Source organism: Pan paniscus, chromosome 5, assembly GCF_029289425.2.
Source record: "Pan paniscus chromosome 5, NHGRI_mPanPan1-v2.0_pri, whole genome shotgun sequence".
In the NCBI taxonomy this organism is placed as follows: domain Eukaryota; kingdom Metazoa; phylum Chordata; class Mammalia; order Primates; family Hominidae; genus Pan; species Pan paniscus.
In genome coordinates, this window is record NC_073254.2 from 168551375 (window position 1) to 168570018 (window position 18644).

Consider the following 18644-nt stretch of genomic DNA (forward strand, 5'->3'; position numbering starts at 1 on the left):
TATTGTTCACTTCATTTCTATTGTTATTACATTGTAATATATAATGAAATAATTATACAACTCACCATAATGTAGAATCAGTGGGAGCCCTGAGCTTGTTTTCCTGCAACTAGATGATCCCATCTGGGGATGATGGGAGACAGTGACAGATCATCAGGCATTAGATTCTCATAAACAGCGTGCAACCTAGATGCCTCGTGTGCACAATCCACAATAGGATTCGTGCTCCTACGAGAATCTAATACCGCCGCTGATCTGACAGGAGGTGGAGCTCAGACAGTAATGCGGGTAATGGAGAGTGGCTGTAAAAACAGATGAAGCTTGGCCTGCTCACCCGCCACTCACCTCCTGCTGTACGGCCCACTTCTTAACAGGCCACAGACGGGTTCTGGTCCGTGGCCCGGGAGTTGGAGAATGCTGATCTAGAGGATAGAGGCCAGGGACGCTGCCAAACATCTTAGCATGCACAGGACGGTCTGCACAGCAAAGAGCTGTCCATCAAAATGATCAGTGCTCAGGCTGAGAAACCGTGGCTTGTTAGACCTGCAGGAGATGTCTGGACTGCCTTCAGTATGTCTTATCCATGATTTTTTTTTCTTTATTCTTTTCATTCTCTTGTCTTTGTGGGTGACGGAGTGATAGTGATTCTATATTTCTTCCCAGCAATGAAGCAGTCAGCATGCTAGTGAGAGCATGCTACTAATTGAAAGCATTTTATTAAATTTGCTTTTCCGCAAGATTGCAACAGCCACTAAAACTCTTAAGCTTATGTTCAAAGAGGTTTTCTGCTTTATGAATCATAAGCATAGAATTTTAATGTCATTTTGGCATTTTTCAATAATTTTACTACCATATAGCAATCTTATGTGCTTAGTTCTGTTTTTTTAAAGCAGCCATTTCACATAAGTTAAGGAATAAAAGAAATAACTGATCATTATAAATTTTCTGTAAAGCAAAAATAATGGAAGGTTTTATGTGGTTTTTTTTTGTTTTTGTTTTTGTTTTGAGACAGACGGAGTGTCACTCTGTCACCCAGGCTGGAGTGCAATGGTGTGGCCTCGGCTTACTGCAACCTCTGCCTCCTGGGTTCAAGCGATTCTCCCACCTCAGCCTCTTGAGTAGCTGGGACTACAGGCACGTGCCACCATACCTGGCTAATTATTGTATTTTTAGTAGAGATGGGGTTTCACTATGTTGGCCAGGCTGGTCACGAACTCCTGACCTCGTGAGCCACCCACCCCAGCCTCCCAGAGTGCTGGGATTACAGGCATGAGCCACTGCGCCCACCTTGTGTGTTTTTTTAAAAAAACTTTTTAGTAAATATACCAACCATTATGGTAGGGATATTTGTTTTCTCTGTTACTGCTATATGCCCAATACCTGGATTAGTGCCTGTTATTGTAGGTAATTCATAAACATGTGATGAATAAATTAATAATTTTTTAAAGCATTTGAAAATATATCAGAGACCCACATTTACTATTGCTGTTTTTCAAACTGCGTGCTTTTTTCAGAAGCATTACAGAAGATTTTAATGGGAAAAAAGTTACTTATTTTATGACGCAGAAAGGAGGAATGAATTTTTTTTTTTTTAAGGAATTCATACTTTGGAGCTTCAGTAACTTCCTAATGTCAGCTCTAGTTTTCTTTGTTGTTTTTGAGGTCGCTTGCTCACTTTCCTCACATTGAAAGCACTAATGTGTGTTGGATCAGAAGCTGCTGTTGCTGATGTCCTCAGATGTTTGCAGGACCTGCGGAGCTGTGTTAAGGCCCTTCTGATGATTCGGCAGCATGCAAATAGCAGGTTTCATTTTAGCTGGTTTTGAGCTCATGTGGCTGTGGCCATATGTAATATGCCAGAGACTTTTCTATTTTGGCAAGTAAACAATTCTCACTGCAAACTTTCTGAAGTGTGATATTGTCTATTGATATAGCACCACGAATCAAATAAGCATGCTATACTCAAATGTGCAAATGAGGAGCCGCTGAGAGGATAATACTTAGCTACTCAAAATGCAGGAAGTACTGCTGAGTCACTCCCATCAGGATTCTGGTGTGAAAGAGATTTCCCAGCTTTTTACTGACAACACTTTAGAAAAGTGAAAGAAGCTAAAACTTTAACATATGGAAATTTTATTGTAGACTGGAAAATAGTATGTTTGCTGTATATGTGGGTTTTAAATTCATGTTTCCTTAGCCAATGCCAATAATTTGTACAAATAGAAATATAAGAATCTAGCCAATTTTTTTTTCCAGGAATACACTTTTTTAAAAGTGCACGTTTCCTATCCAAGTAGATTAAATATCCTCTGACTACACTTCCAGGTATTCCATTAATCATGGATTGTACTTGATCTACATTTGAAGTCCAGCCTTGCTACTGGGCTTTTGCGTATGCTGAGTCTCTAAACCTTTAAGTATTTTGTCTGTGTGGTAGACAGATTTTTTTTTTCTTGGAGATTCCAAGACTATCTATTCGAGAATGAGAAATAATATTTGAGTGCTTAATAAATAGTGACATTGGCCACGACTTTAAAAGTAAGCGAGGATGTAAGTTTAAGAGGAGGAGAATATTGGTTATAGAATCAAATATGGGTATAGATTGATTTGATTGATTTCGTTGAAGGCCAAGTCGCTGAGAATTACAAAACAACACCTGTCCACTCTGATGAACTTCTTCATTTTGTTGAAACCCATGGCAGGACTCGGGCCTTGATGGAATGCCTGGCTCCCCTCCGCCTTCACAGCCCGACCCCGAACACTTGGACAAGCCCAAGCTCAAGGCCGGGGGTTCTGTAGAAAGTCTTCGCAGTTCTCTCAGTGGGCAGAGCTCCATGAGTAAGTCAAGTTTGTCATTGTAGATTATTTTCTTTGGAGTTAATATCTGACATATACTGAGCACTAGGTTCAGGCAATTTCAAGGTGAATAAGACCAAGTCCTGCCCTTCAGGGGCTATTAGAGAATCAGACCAGCAAACTCTCTGGACTCAGAGTCATGTTTGTTTATTAGTAGACATGCAGCAGCAGCAGCCCAAAACAGGAGGTGATGAATTTTGATCGGAGACAATAGGGAAAGCATCTCAGAGGAAGGATCTAGAGAGCAGGGGGAATAAGCCAGGGAGACAAAACACATGAAGATGACCAGCAAAATAAAGGGAGTGGGGAAGGGAGGGGAATTTTATATGTGACTGATAAATTCGGGCCAATGGTAGTTGGAGTTGGCTGAATGGTATGAAGGAAAAGATCAACTTTTTATTTTATTTTTATTTTTGAGATGGAGTCTCACTGTCTCCCAGGCTGGAGTGCAGTGTTGTGATCTCAGCTCACTGCAACCTTCACCTCCCTGGCTCAAGGGATCCTCCTGCCTCAGCCTTCCGCGTAGCTGTACTACAGGGTCATGCCACCACACCCGGCTAATTTTGTTGTAGAGACGGCGTTTTGCCATGTAGCCCAGGCTGATGGGACTCCTGGACTCAAGCAATCTGCCCACCTTGGCCTCCTAAAGTGCTGGGATTACAGGCGTGAGCCACCGTGCCCCGAGATCAAGTTTAAACCTACCACTTTAAGCTCTTTCTTACCCTTTTGGGCAAATGACATGACTGCTCTGAATTTGTTTCCTCATCTGTAAAATGGTTAGAGAGTGTGTGCATTACCACTGAGAGGTCACGAATGTTAAGAGCAGAGTCTAGTGCCTGGCCCTGCAGTGTCCTCCACGCGGGATCCTCCGTGCCACATGGATTCCAAGGTCATGAGGGTAACTTGCTGTGAGTCCCCTGTCCACTGAGGAGCTGAGGGATAACACTCGGAGAATTCATAACTGGGCCCTGCCCTGGTCCTGACAGAGGGTTGTGGCTCAAGGCTTCCTTTCTCTGGGCCTTCATTTCCTAATCTGCCATACCTTCAATACCTTTCTGCTTTGCTGGGTGGGCAATCTGGATCTACCCGTGTTCTTCCTATGTTTCCTGTACAGGCGGTCAAACAGTGAGCACCACTGATTCCTCAACCAGCAACCGGGAGAGCGTCAAGTCGGAAGATGGGGATGATGAAGAGCCGCCTTACCGAGGCCCGTTCTGCGGGCGTGCCAGGGTGCACACCGACTTCACCCCCAGTCCCTATGACACAGACTCACTCAAGCTCAAGGTATCTCTCCCCCTGGCCTCAGAGCAGCTAACTGGGCTCTTCCATTTCTCTAGGAGGCTTTCTTTCCTCCTTACTGTTGAATGCTGGGCTACTATGGTACAGACTGGACAGTATCTTGGCTACCTCGATCACTGGTCTCCTCTGTAGTGAAAAACAGAACAAGAACCAGCCAGCCCTCGAGGCAGAGGGAGGGTCTCGTGTTAATCCCTGGGTTATCATCACTTCACCCCTCTGACCTCAGCTTCCCTCTAGAATTCCTATTGCACACCCTCCCTCTCCCCACCTGGCTCCTGCTCCACACACCTGGTTTCTCTGTTTTCTCCATCTGAAGAAAGATTTCTGCCTTCTGTGTGCTCAGAGGTACCTTTATGGGACAGATGGGGTTCCACAAAGTGTGTGCAGCCATGACAGGGCCGGGATTGCCACTGGTTAGGACAGGTGGGAAGTGCCTCCTCTAAGAAGTGGGAGCCCTCTGAGGAGGGAAGGTGTTCAGAGTGCCGGGCGGGCAGCCTGGCTGAGAGCACCAGGGGTACCCCAGGCACCCCTGGTTCTGCAGGGCAGGAGGGTGGAGGGGCTGTGACCGGGGGCCTGCGTGGAATTCCGTACAGTCAGAGACACCTGTCTGGCCTCTGCGGAGCTCACAGTCACATCCTATGCAGGTCACTCAGAGGGGTGACTTGTGGGACCCCGATTCTGGCCTTTGTGGCATCTTCACTTCTGCATGACCTGTGTATCTGACAGATTCTTGATTTGTACGTTCATGGAATGTACCTAATGGAAAGATCTTTGCTCCCTGGGCCACAGAAAGGAGATATCATCGATATAATCAGCAAGCCACCCATGGGGACCTGGATGGGCCTGCTGAACAACAAAGTCGGCACGTTCAAGTTCATCTACGTGGACGTGCTCAGTGAAGACGAGGAGAAACCCAAACGCCCCACCAGGAGGCGGCGGAAAGGACGACCACCCCAGCCCAAGTCTGTGGAGGATCTCCTGGATCGGATTAACCTAAAAGTCAGTCGCTTCTGATTCTTGTCACACGCTACTACCTCACTGCCTTTTTCTCTCCTACACTAAGCAAGTGAGGGCATTTTTAGGGTAGGGTTGGGGCTGATCTGTGTGGTCCAATAAGGGCAGCTCGTTACTATGATGAGCATTCATTATTCTACAGAAAGAGTTAGTTACCAGTTTTCCAACACTGCCCTTGACCTCAGCTGTGGGTGATAGCATAAGCCCCGGGTCAAACCTTGCTGCTGGAAGAGCTGTAGGCAGAAACTCCTGGCACCTTGATCGCAGCTAGCTCCACAGGAGCCACGAGGAAACTCTGCGCCCACCTCTCTCCCACCATCACTCCAAGCATCTACTAGCATGAGTCTGCAATGAGAGATTATGTTTCCTCTTGGCAAAACTCTTGATCCTGAGGACTTAAAAGCTGGATTTTAATAGCTCTGTAAGTGGAGGAGGAGTCTCCTCTGTTGTGGGCTCTGTGGAGGTAAAGGAATTAGCTCTTATCAAGAGTACAATTATAGTGCAAGCCAGCAGAATCCATCACAGCCTGCAATGTACATCTTCCTAACCCATGATTAATAAAACACCCTGCTTGCCTACTAAGCCAGAGGACTGGGATGTACAGGATCCATTGCAAATGATACTTACTAATCTTTTGATTAGCCTGAAGGTGACTATGGGAACAGTGTGTGGGTTGCAGGCTAGTTGTTGGCGGTGTTATCATGTGTCTGGGCTGGCTGACACCCTTCTGTCTTCCTTCTCCCTCTCACAGGAGCACATGCCCACTTTCCTGTTCAATGGATATGAAGATTTGGACACCTTTAAGCTGCTGGAGGAGGAAGACTTGGATGAGTTAAATATCAGGGACCCGGAACACAGAGCTGTTCTCTTGACAGCAGTGGAGCTGTTACAAGAGTATGACAGTAAGTCCCTGTACGCACAGAGGTGTTCCCTGTGAGGTCTGTCACAGCAGGCCCCATGTACGCTGCCAGTATGTGCTTAGGTCCCTGGAGTCACTTATTCTGTCCTGTTCTTTCTGTTACAAGAGTATGACAGTAAGTCCCTGTACGCACAGAGGTGTTCCCTGTGAGGTCTGCCACAGCAGGCCCCACGTACGCTGCCAGTATGTGCTTAGGTCCCTGGAGTCACTTATTCTGTCCTGTTCTTTCCCACGCCAAGGTCAAACAGCACAAAATCATAAATTCCCAGTGCAGACATGGGAACAAAAGAAAACCTCATGTGCCGCCGCCACCTTTCCGGGCATGTTTCTAGGTGATAGTTGAAGAGGATTCTGCACCAAGTGTCTGCAAGAATGGAATTACAGTTTTCCCAAAAAAAATGGGTAGACTCCACTTTCAGTACTTTTGAGAGGTGCAGCCTCCAGCAGGCCATTGGGACAGCTGAGCACAAAAGTGACTGACCAGCTGGGAGGCTTTCGCTCAGCTAAGGCTTGATTACTTCTCAGAGCACACGAGGAGTTGTGTTCTTATTGAATAGACTGGTTAGTGAATAAATGAAATTCATCAGCTTTCGTTAAAGGAGGAGACGTCTCTCCGCAGTGAATATGTAGAGCAGAGAATTCCGTATCGATTGGCTTGCAAATTCCCAACCTAAATGACAGCTGATTTTTACAGCCTGTGAGCAGAATCATCACTGAGCTCACAGCTTTTATGAAGTCTATTTGAATACACCATACCCTTTGCTCCATTAACTCAGTCTTATCTTGCTCTGTATTCTTCAATCTGCCATCAGAAATCTTCCTGAAATCATTCATCTTAAAGGAGTATCCTTTCCAGTTACTGAATTCAAACACGTTTTCCTTCAAGGACTCTGCTTCAGGGATATCAGTAGCTAATAGCATTTCTGTTGCTAAAAGACACACCAAAACCATGGTTAATGGTGGAAAAAAGAATTATTATACATTACTGAAATGTATCAGGCCTGAGAAACATGGAAGCAAGTGTCATTAGTTGAAATTCCCTTCTGCTAAATAGGCAGTCCCTCTAAATGAACTGGTAAGCTAGAGAAACACACACCATCAGATAGATGTCTGAGCCTAAGATAAACAGGCTGCCTTTAGGGATAGATTTGGAGGCAATTGTGATTCATAGTTAATATCACTTTATAACGAGGTCTTTTAAGTAAGTATTTGATTGCCCAAGAGACACATTGGGGTCTGTGGCCAGGTTGCGTGTAAAGAGCCTGCACAGTAACTGGTGTAGCCTACCAGCTCAATTAATTAGTATGAATCAGTATTAAAGCATCTATTGTCCCGAACCACATCTGCCCAGAAACAGCTCACTTGCTCTTCCTCAGTCACCAAGAACAGCTGGGGTTTTTTTTTTGTTTTGTTTTGTTTTGTTTTTGAGACAGAATTTCACTCTCGTTGCCCAAGCTGGAGTGCAGTGGTGCGATCTTGGTTCACCGCAATCTCCGCCTCCCGGGTTCAAGCAATTCTCCTGCCTCAGCCTCCCGAGTAGCTGGGATTACAGGCATGCACCACTACGCATGGCTAATTTGTGTATTTTTAGTAGAGACGGGGTTTCACCATGATGGCCAAGCTGGCCTCAAACTCCTGACCTCAGGTGATCCGCCCACCTCGGCCTCCCAAAGTGCTGGGATTACAGGTGTGAGCCACTGCATCCAACCAACAGCTGGTTTATATATACTCTCCATTACATTTCCTTTATCATCCACAGCTTTGGAGGAGAAAAGCTAACTCCTGAGTGTAAGGCAGGAATCTGTGCTTAGACTGTTCCATGCCACTTTGGCTGAGACCCATCATTCCTCCTGGGATCACATCCTGAGATTTTTGTACCAAGGAGCATTTTGTAGGAGGGTATCACTATCCATCAGGTTGCTAACCTGGAAGGTGAAGAAGACCTCTTTGCCTCTTCAGACATTCCATTGTGGATCTATTCTGCTCTGGTGTTTAGAACTTCCCTGATAGATAAAGTTGTACTTCCTTTTATTGGTTCTAAAACAAAGGCTTCAAGGTCCCAGAGTACCCATTAGTGCCAAGAGTCAGGGTCCAGACTTTTCCTAGCATTATAGGATTTTTACATCCAATACAGTTAAAGTCATCGTGGCTAAGAAGTCGTGCCTCTAACTGATAACTTAGGGAAACATGATAGGTTTCTGTCAAACAAGATTTCCATACACTAGGGAGATGCAGAGGTCTATTGAGATCTTTGAAGATATGTAGGGATCTTGAAAGGTTTCTAGCTTAGCCATAACTGAGAGCAAAAAGTACATTTCCAGCACTACTTGGAAGTCAGACCCGTCCAGCCTCCCTTGAAGCGTGGGAAAATGCCAGCCTTCATATAGGGTTCCACTGGGAAAAGACTCTAATTGTCAGATGGCTATTCCTTACGCCAAGCCCAGACCCACTATCTTAGGTCTGGCAAATGAAAGCCTCTTACAAATTGCTAAAAGAATTTTTACTTGTGGTAAAATACAGATAATCTAAAGTTTACTGTCTTAGCCATTTCTAAGTATAAACAATAACTTGTATAAGAATTCTAATTAGGAATTATTTCAAACAGGCAGAAAAGTACAGAGGAAAAGAAAACAAACATATGTATGCACATGCTGAAGTTACTGTTTTGCCATATTTTCTTATTTCTTTTACATTTTAAGAAATATGGTGTAAGCCCACAGAAAGTCCTGCTTTCAAAGAATCCCATTCCCTTCTCTTCTTTCCCAAGGTAACTGCTCCCCAGGCAATGCTATGTGCCTTTGGGTACCACTACCTTTTGATGTTGGAATATTCATAGGTGTCTTAGCATATTCTCTCTCTCTGTGTGTGTGTGTGTGTGTGTGTGTGTGTGTGTGTGTGTGTGGTTGGTGAGGCTGGAGGCAGAGAGAGCTTAGCCCAAGCAGAGTCCCTTCAGATCAAAGTTCAGGTCATGCTCAAATGGGGTTACAGCCTCACAACCTAGCACTTTGCTGTGATTTGACTGTGAGAATTTTCAGCGTTCTAGCTTATCTTCTTTCTTACCTTTTGTACCTTGGCACCCATGCTGACAAGTGTGGGAAAAGGTCATGGTCTTGATTCTGCACTACAGAGGAGAGGCACCTCACCTCTTTTTCTCTTCTCCCTAATGAAGACAGCGATTCTAGCCCCCTTCCTTATGCCTCATGAGTCTATAAATAATAGAACTGTGTTTTCAGGTGACACAATGGATCCCCTCCTTCTCCAAAATAATTTCAGGTATTCTGCTGTGTCTGCTGAGGCTGGGGTCCCCAAAGATGCAGGCACAGCACATACTTCCATGCTGCAGTAGGAGCAGGTCTTCTGTGTTACTCCCACCCAGCACTCTGGAGTCTGTTTTGGCCACTGTGGTGCACTGAACCATGTCACCAGGGACAGAGTACACCGACTCCTCTCCCTGGGTTGTAATGGATAGCACAAAGCCCTCATTTTATAAGTATCATTTTTCTAAATAACATGCTAGGCTAGAACAAAGGCCACTGCAAAGCCACAGGCTCTTCCACACAGTGAGGACACCGCTCTAGAATGTTCCACTTTTAGGTGGTCAGGGGGACAGTATTTGCTCTTGTGCTTCCAATTAGTTAATTTTTCATTAGTCACTTCTTTAAAAGTAGCACTCTTAATTTGGGATTCTAATTGAGGGACTTACGCTGCCACGATCTCTGCTGTAGTTGGGGCTGTAAAATGCTTTCCCCGTGAGAAATGCAAGCAGGAAGTGGTGGACAGCCGGAGAGCTGCCAGAGCCTTCCGCCTCCCCGCATTTTTATTTTGATGACCTGAGAAAAGGCATCACATTTCTGGCTTATTGATTTCTTTTTTTCTTTGTGTATGTGGTTGGAGTGGGGAAGTTGGTGGGGGATGAAAAGAAAGGAAAATACAGCCATTCATCATTGCAACTAGCTATTTTGTGTAGAAAATGTTTTCTTGGTTTCTGTTTTATGTGACCAAGCACTTACTTACTCTGAATAATAATGCAAAGATGTTCTGCGTGTAACCTCAGTGTCCCATGTAAGGCTCCATGTGCCCTTTCTACAACATGCTGGGTGATGCTGCTAGGGTGTTGAAGGCCCTCGTGGCTTTCCACGTGATTTACTTGGGGGCAGATTCACTCAACAGAAGCGTCCGATGCTGCTTTTTTTTTTTTTTTCCCCTCCAGCTTTGTTGAGGCACAGTTGACAAATAATGATGCTTCTCTTTAAAAGCCTTCCTCAGAATGAGGTCTTCCTTTTTTTTTCTTTATTTTATTTTTTATTTATTTCAGTAGCTTTGGGGGTATAAGTGGTTTTGGGTTACATGGATGAATTATATAGTGGTGAATTCTGAGATTTTAGTGCGCCCATCATCTGAGTAGTATACATTGTACCTAATGTGTAGTTTTTTTTATCCCTAGACTCCCCCTACCCTTCCTCTTCTGACTCTCTGAAGTCCATTATATCACTTTGTATGCCTTTATGTGCTTATAGCTTAGCTCCTACTTACAAGTGAGACCGTGTGGATTTTGGTTTTCTACTCCTGTGTTACTTCACTTAGAATAATGGCCTCCAGGTCCATCCAAATTGCTGCAAAGACATTATTTCTTTCCTTTTCATGGCCAAGTAGTATTCCATGGTGTATAGGTACTGCATTTTCTTTATCCACTCAGAATGAGGACATTCAGTTTTCAGTCATCCATTTATCTATACCAGCAAGCATGTATCTGTTACTCAGCTTCCAAGTTTGAGGGTTTCCTAAGCTTTCCCCAGCTTTTACTTATATGCAGGAGACAAAAATGTGCCAGCACAAGACAAAAGGAGAAGCAGAAAAGAAAGAACAACCTCTAACTCATCCCAAACAACAAAAACAAAAGAAGATTTGCCACTGGCCTGTCCTGAGTTTTGGGGTTTGTGCCTTGTCTTGCTAGCCTTACTCTTGCTGAGCTAATACAAGAGCCCTCAGCGCGTGTTGCTGAGGGCTAAGAATGCTCCTAAATGCTAATAAAATTTATTTCATTTGACACTTTAATATTAGCTCCCAAATTTGGAAAGTTGGCAACATAACTGTCTTCAAGCACAAGTCTTACAGATCTCCGAAAAACATATGACCTAATCTCACCTTGTGAATGGGGCGTTTATTCTTTCTTTGCTTCTCCTTGATGGTGCCATCACTCAGAAGGGTCTGGGAGCCCCACTGCCAAAACAACACTCTACCTTTCTCCTTTCCTCATAGCCCCAAGGCCAGAGTCAGCTTCTGTTCGCATAACTAACTTAAAAGGTGTCAACATATTCCAACTGTGTGCTCTCTCCAAACTTAGCTTCGTGCAATGAATACCTTATTGGAAGAAAAGTTGTGATCACACTAGTTCATTTTGATCTCATCTATTTTAAGATAAATTGTTCTCTTCCAAAAGCTCAGGGCAGTAACTGAGGATAAAGTCGAGATCTGTTGACTCTGAAACCTCTGCTTTTCACTCACCTTGTTGATTTCATGCCGTGTTCTCTCCTCTAGGTAACAGCGACCAGTCAGGATCCCAGGAGAAGCTGCTCGTTGACAGCCAGGGCCTGAGTGGATGCTCACCCCGAGACTCAGGATGCTACGAAAGCAGTGAGAACCTGGAAAACGGTAATGTCAGCATGAGTCGCTGGGAACCTGCTTTGACAAGTACTGATTTCAAAGCACAGTTTTCTGCAAAAGGACGATTCTATTCCTATCATGAACTCAGCAATCATCGTTTCCTTTCTCACCTCTACACCATTCTAGTCCAAGTTAGCCTCCCTATCTATTCTCCTGGCTGCTGGGTGAGGTTAATAAATTCCGTGTCAAATACCTGCAGCTGTAAAACCTAAATTGTGTGTCTCCTATGCCCTTTTCTGTATGCAATAAAAACCAGCATTGGAGTGTTGGGAGCTATTAGGTCCATAAGGAAAACAGTTTACCAGGTAGACCATCCATCAGGGTCATACCAGCAGCAGTGTCTTAAATGCCTCGGCTGCATGGCCTGAATGTCGAGGCAGTTACTGCAGGAGAGAAGGATTGTATGGCCACATGTCTTGTTTGTGGCCTCTCTGTACAGCCAGTCAGGAAGTAATCAGTATGAAATTTCAGAAAAGGTACTTGTCTCAAACAGAAGAGGAGTCTTAAGTGGTATGGGGTCAGGTGGGCTAAACGTTACCATGGATGGCTTTGTGGTTTCCTGTTGTGACCCCAGAATTCCCACTGTAGCAAGATGAGAAACAGTGGTAAGAGGCTTACGCTACCACAGTGACCTAAATCTCTGTCAAACTCTTGAAGGCCGTCATAAAAAATGCCCAGGTTTGATAGCTTTTAGCAGCCATTGGAATCCTATCTAGTAGCCCATGTGTTAAGATATTTACTGAGCACCTACTAAAGCAAACTTTTTTAAAACTGCAGGTTGTACTTTATTAGTGGGTCATGAAAGCAATTTAGTGGGTCATGGACAGCAGTTTTGTAAGACAAAATAGAATACAAAATATCAGAGAGCATCCCCTAAGATAAAGGTTAGTATTGTTAGCACTGTCACTTGTAATCCTTGTTTCAGTTATGTCTGTGTGTGTGTTTGCGCTTGTGTACATGCATGTGTGTCTCTGTGTACTACATGTTGAATGTAAAATGTATTTCTTACTGGGAATCATGGGAAAAAATAGTTTGAGAGCCATTGTGGGTACCAAAACTAGGGCTAAGGACAGGAAAGTGGGTGTCCAGGATGCAAACCCTAAGCAGGTGCTCACTCTCGGGTACCAGCCCTGCACTCACATGACTCTGGGCATTCACCTCCTTAGAGTTTGTCCTCTGGGCACCTTGTTTGCCTCACTCTAATTCCAATTCTAAGAAGCATCTTGGGGACCTCAGAATTTGAGCCATGACGCCCTGCTATTCAAGGTTTTCTATCAACTTGGGAAGATAGTAGTTCTCCCCAAACTATATATAATATTCAGATAGCCTCGGTCAAGACAGGATGCAAAACCCACCTAGTATCCCAGTACATCCTCAGTTTCAGTAAACATCAGAATGCTTATGTAGCTCATGTAGGTTCTGAAGAATTTTTTTTTCTCTTAATAACCTTTTCATATCCAAAACTTTTCAGGAAATTAATTCCCCCAACTGTTGGTGATTGGTAAGGATCTCACAGATATCACTGGCAGAATTTTTCATGCCCAAATGAATTCAGGTGTACCTGCTGAAGAACTAGATTGCTAGCGAACCATACTTTGAACTCAAAGTAAGTTCAGGGATCTTTCTAATGTAATGCAGAATGCAAAAATGGAACTTATATATATAGTTTTATATTGGGAGTTAAGGGAAAAGAAAGTCATATTTCTAAATTTATGCTAAAGAGGTTCTAATAATTTTCTATTTCAACCTACTTTTAAAATCTGATGCAATTTTTTTTTTCTGAAGAGGTATTTCTTCATTTATCTGTGATGATTTTTCTTTTCTTTTTTTGAGGCGGAGTCTCGCTCTGTCGCCCAGGCTGGAGTGCAGTGGCGCGATCTTGGCTCACTGCAAGGTCCACCTCCCAGGTTCATGCCATTCTCCCGCCTCAGCCTCCCGAGTAGCTGGGACTACAGGCGCCTGCCACCATGCCCGGCTAATTTTTTATATTTTTTATGAGAGACAGGGTTTCACCGTGTTAGCCAGGATGGTCTCGATCTCCTGACCTCGTGATCCACCTGCCTTGGCCTCCTTAAGTTGTGATGATTTTTCTAATAATGAAAAGTAGGACCATGGTCAGTATCTTCAGTAGTAGCACTAGGCTGATGATCTTTATGTAACAACAATAATATCCTACAAATGCATAGCATGTTGGTGTTTATCAGTGTGGAACATACAGGTGGACAGGGTCAAAGCACACAACAAACATGTTATCAACCAAAAATGTAACAAGGGACAGTTAATTGTGTGTGTGTGTGTGTGCGCGCGCACATGTAAGTACTGATGAGAACAAAGCATTCAGCACATTGTCTGGCCCATGAATTGTAAGTTCTTGGCAAAGCTTATCCAACAGCAGCAGTTTAGTATCAATTACCAGTCGTCAGATAAGTAGATTATGTCTGGTTGATAGTTCAGTTATCAGTCTGACAGTTGTAACTAGGACTGTTGCTTTGCTGGGACCTAAAACTTTATCAGTATTTTGTAGATTTTCTTTGGCAAAGTACTCACAAAAGTTTACCTGTCTGTGTCCAGGTTGGTTGATTGCTTCTAGGATAAACTTACTAGAAGGAGGGGCTTCAGGGAAGGTGGGATTTGAGTATTCACAGATCACTCTGTAGGGGATACCATTTATAGAACCTGTTGTGAAATTCAGTCCAGCTCTCCTTTTCCATCATGACCTTGAGAAATTGTACTCACCCAACAAATCCCATCAATATGCGGTATGATGATCAGCCTCTTTCCACGTCGATTGCAGTGGGGCACAGACTTAAGCCAAGATTTATTTTACTGCTTGACACAGCGTATTTCTTTCCCATGTAACCCAATTAATTTCAGTCTTCATGATTCCTTTAATAAGACTAAGAATTCTTTCTAAAAATAAAAATGGAACCATAATAACCCTCTATCACCCAATGTCATAAATGGTGATTTTATGTTTTTAGTGTAATTGAACAATAGGATGTGGGTGTTGGAGATTTCAATTATGTTAGCACAACTTTACGCATCCGTTTGATTGATTTGCTTTTAAAATGTGATTGTAAAATATTCCCTGGTCTCACAGGCAAGACTCGGAAAGCTAGCCTCCTATCTGCCAAGTCATCCACCGAGCCCAGCGTGAAGTCTTTTAGCAGAAACCAGTTGGGCAATTACCCAACATTGCCTTTAATGAAATCAGGGGATGCTCTGAAGCAGGGACAGGAGGAGGGCAGGCTGGGTGGTGGCCTTGCCCCAGACACGTCCAAGAGCTGTGACCCACCTGGTGTGACTGGTTTGAATAAAAACCGAAGAAGCCTCCCAGTTTCCATCTGCCGGAGCTGTGAGACCCTGGAGGGCCCCCAGACTGTGGACACTTGGCCCCGATCCCATTCCCTGGATGACCTTCAAGCGGAGCCTGGTGCTGAGCAAGACGTGCCTACCGAGGTGACAGAACCGCCCCCTCAGATTGTACCTAAAGTGCCACAGAAGACGACCGCCTCTTCCACGAAGGCCCAGCCCCTGGAGCGAGACTCTGCTGTCGACAATGCATTGCTACTGACCCAAAGCAAGAGATTTTCTGAACCTCAGAAATTGACAACTAAGAAACTGGAGGGCTCAATCGCAGCCTCTGGTCGCAGCCTGTCACCCCCTCAGTGTTTGCCCAGAAACTATGATGCTCAGCCTCCTGGAGCTAAACACGGTTTAGCAAGGACGCCTCTGGAGGGCCACAGAAAAGGACACGAGTTTGAAGGAACACACCATCCCCTGGGCACCAAAGAAGGGGTAGATGCTGAGCAGAGAATGCAGCCCAAAATTCCATCACAGCCTCCACCTGTTCCTGCCAAAAAGAGCAGAGAACGCCTTGCTAACGGACTCCACCCTGTTCCCATGGGCCCCAGTGGGGCCCTCCCCAGTCCCGATGCGCCATGCCTGCCAGTGAAAAGGGGCAGCCCCGCCAGCCCCACCAGCCCTAGCGACTGTCCCCCAGCACTGGCTCCCAGGCCTCTCTCAGGGCAGGCGCCTGGCAGCCCACCAAGCACAAGGCCGCCCCCCTGGCTCTCAGAGCTCCCCGAGAACACAAGCCTCCAGGAGCACGGTGTGAAGCTGGGCCCGGCTTTGACCAGGAAGGTCTCCTGTGCCCGGGGAGTGGATCTAGAAACGCTCACTGAAAACAAGCTGCACGCTGAAGGCATCGATCTCACGGAGGAGCCGTATTCTGATAAGGTATCAAAGGTCCTGGGCCCACCACGTTCACAGGCCTTTGTTTGTAGAAGTCAGGCAGCCAGGTGAGATGAACCCACATCTGAAGCCAGCCCGGTAGCCCGCCCAGTGGACAGGAGACACCTGAATCCACGTGTCCGCACCTTACTTGACATGCATGTGTTCAGATGTTGACACCGCCCCATTTCATCTCTCCATAGGTAAACCGAGGTTAAAAATAACCTGCATGAAGACCTCTTAGAGGGATTACTAGGAGCAAATAAAATAAATGTGGACAAAAGAACCCTATTCAGATGTGATAATTGTATTATACAGTTATCTGTATGGGTAATGGGAAAAAGATAATATAAAATCCCCCATTGTACCAAAAACATTTAGCTGTATAATGAAAAATTATTTCTCATTCAAAAAAAATGAGATCTACCAATACCAAGTGACTCCAAAGACAAAGCAATGCTAACAGATACAGCAGTACTTTACTCCTGGAAATACAGGTCCTGTTAGGATGCATTCCTGAGAGTCCTTTATTATAAAATTCTCATGACAATGAATGCCTTAGAATCAGATCCTCCTCCACCTCTCTGACCCTCCTTGATATTTCGTGAGTGAATGTCTTTAAATGAAAGGTAGTGAGAAAGACCATACAGTAAATGCTGGCCTAGTGAGCTGGTGGTATCACTTGTAGCAGATAAAGTGCAAACAGTTGAGTATCTGTAAAGCAGAAGTTCGCCCTTCTCTCCTGCAGTTTAGAAGACTCTCTTCAGTAACATTAGAGGAGTTGTATTTTGCAAAATGATCTGATTGAGGCGAAGGCATTGGCCTGAAAAATGTAGAATGATTGTGTTCTGCCTTAACTATGCTTCAGAACATTTTCCTAGAGCTCATCAGTACTTTAAGATAAAGATGTAAAAGTATTCCCTCTAAAGCATTCATCCTGACCAATAAAGAAAATATATTCATTTCAAATTAAAACTTTTGGGTTGGGCGTGGTGGCTTACGCCTGGAATCCCAACACTTTGGGAGGCCAAGGCGAGAAGATCGCTTGAGCCCAGGAGTTTGAGGCTGCAGTGAGCCATGATCACACCACTGCACTCCAGTCTAAGTGACAGTGAGACCCTACGTTATATGTGGTGTATCTTAGGGAAAGAAAAACAAAATCCTTACGACTCTTGATGTCATATTCCTGTTCTCCCTGGCAGCACGGCCGCTGTGGGATTCCTGAAGCCCTGGTGCAGAGATACGCAGAGGACTTGGATCAGCCCGAGAGGGACGTCGCCGCCAACATGGACCAGATCCGGGTGAAGCAGCTTCGGAAGCAGCACCGCATGGCGGTGAGCAGCCCACAGTTCTCCAGCTTCCTGAGGCACATTTAGTGATCACGCTTAGTGATGAGCATACTAACAACTGCCAAGCAGGCAAGGGCTTGCGTAGCTATGGAAAGGAGACAGCTGGGGAGAAAGTAATACGTGGTCAGCCTAGAAATGTTTAAAAATACACTTTCAGAAAGAAAAAAAAAATGAAAATTATCCGTAATCCCAACACTGTGAAAAACTTTTTAAATATCCGTCTAGTGCTGGGCGTGATAGTGCACACCTGTAATCCTAGTTACTTGGGAGGCAGAAGCAGGAGGATTGCTTGAGCCCAGAATTTTGATGCCGGCCTGGGCAACGTGGTGAGACCCCATCTCTTAAGAAATAAAATAAAACCCGTCTGAATGACACAGTTTCAGTTAGAAGCATAACTTCCAAAGATCTATTGTTCAACATGGTGACTACAGTTAATAACAATGTATACTTGAAAATTGCTAGGACAGCAGATCTTAAGTGTTCTCACCACAAAATATAGTATGTGAGGTAATGCATATGTCAAATAGCTTGATTTAGCCATTCCACAATGTGTACATTTATCAAAACACCACGTTTTACACCATAAATATACACAATTTTTACTTGTCCATTAAAACTCTGTCTAGTCATTTCTCTGCACATGCGTAATGTATGCGTAAATGTATAGTACCGAAACCTGATTGTTGGCTATTATCAGATCATGAATCCGTTTCCCTGTTACTTAAAAAAAAAAAAAAAATTGATATAATCAATACAGTAGTCTCCCCCTATCCATGAGGGATTATGGTCCAAGACCTCCAAGTGGATCTCGTGAAAGCTTGCTGAGTACCAAACCCTGTATATATTATACACGAATTTCTTTTTCCTTCACAATTTCATGGATAGAAGATTCGTTTTCACTGTAGGTCTTAGGAACCTCAGCATACAATTTTTTTTCTTTTCTTATTAAGTCAAGAACTCTCACCTTTTTACTTAAAGGAAGCACTTAAGGGCTTCTCTTTGCCACGTGCGTATGGCCAGCATCGTTACTCTTGCACTTGGGGGCCGTTATAAGGTCAAATAAGAGTGACTTGAATGCAAGTACTGCATTACTGCAACAGTTGATCTGATGACTACGGGCTACTAAGTGACTGCGGGGCCGGTGGTGTAGGCAGCGTGGATTTGTTAGACAAAGGGATGATTGTCAGGTGGGACAGAGCTGGGTGGTGTGAGATTTCTTCAGACTACTCAGAATGGCATGCAATATAAGACTTATGAATTGTTTATTTCTGGAAATTCCCATTTAATATTTTCAGGCTGTAGAAAGCAAA

General features: G+C 44.4%; 1 protein-coding gene across 7 annotated transcripts in view; it reads left to right on the plus strand.

Annotated features, from left to right (window-relative positions):
- Positions 1-18644, plus strand: part of SASH1 (SAM and SH3 domain containing 1) — a 287004-nt gene that overhangs the window by 263787 nt on the left and 4573 nt on the right. For all 7 annotated transcript variants that reach the window (XM_063605015.1, XM_063605014.1, XM_024929063.4 and 4 more), the window contains 7 exons: positions 2703-2838; positions 3971-4140; positions 4945-5154; positions 5921-6071; positions 11627-11740; positions 14853-15991; positions 17188-17319. In XM_063605015.1, the coding sequence (XP_063461085.1) occupies positions 2703-2838; positions 3971-4140; positions 4945-5154; positions 5921-6071; positions 11627-11740; positions 14853-15991; positions 17188-17319 (2052 nt within the window). The remainder of the gene's footprint in view (positions 1-2702; positions 2839-3970; positions 4141-4944; positions 5155-5920; positions 6072-11626; positions 11741-14852; positions 15992-17187; positions 17320-18644) is intronic.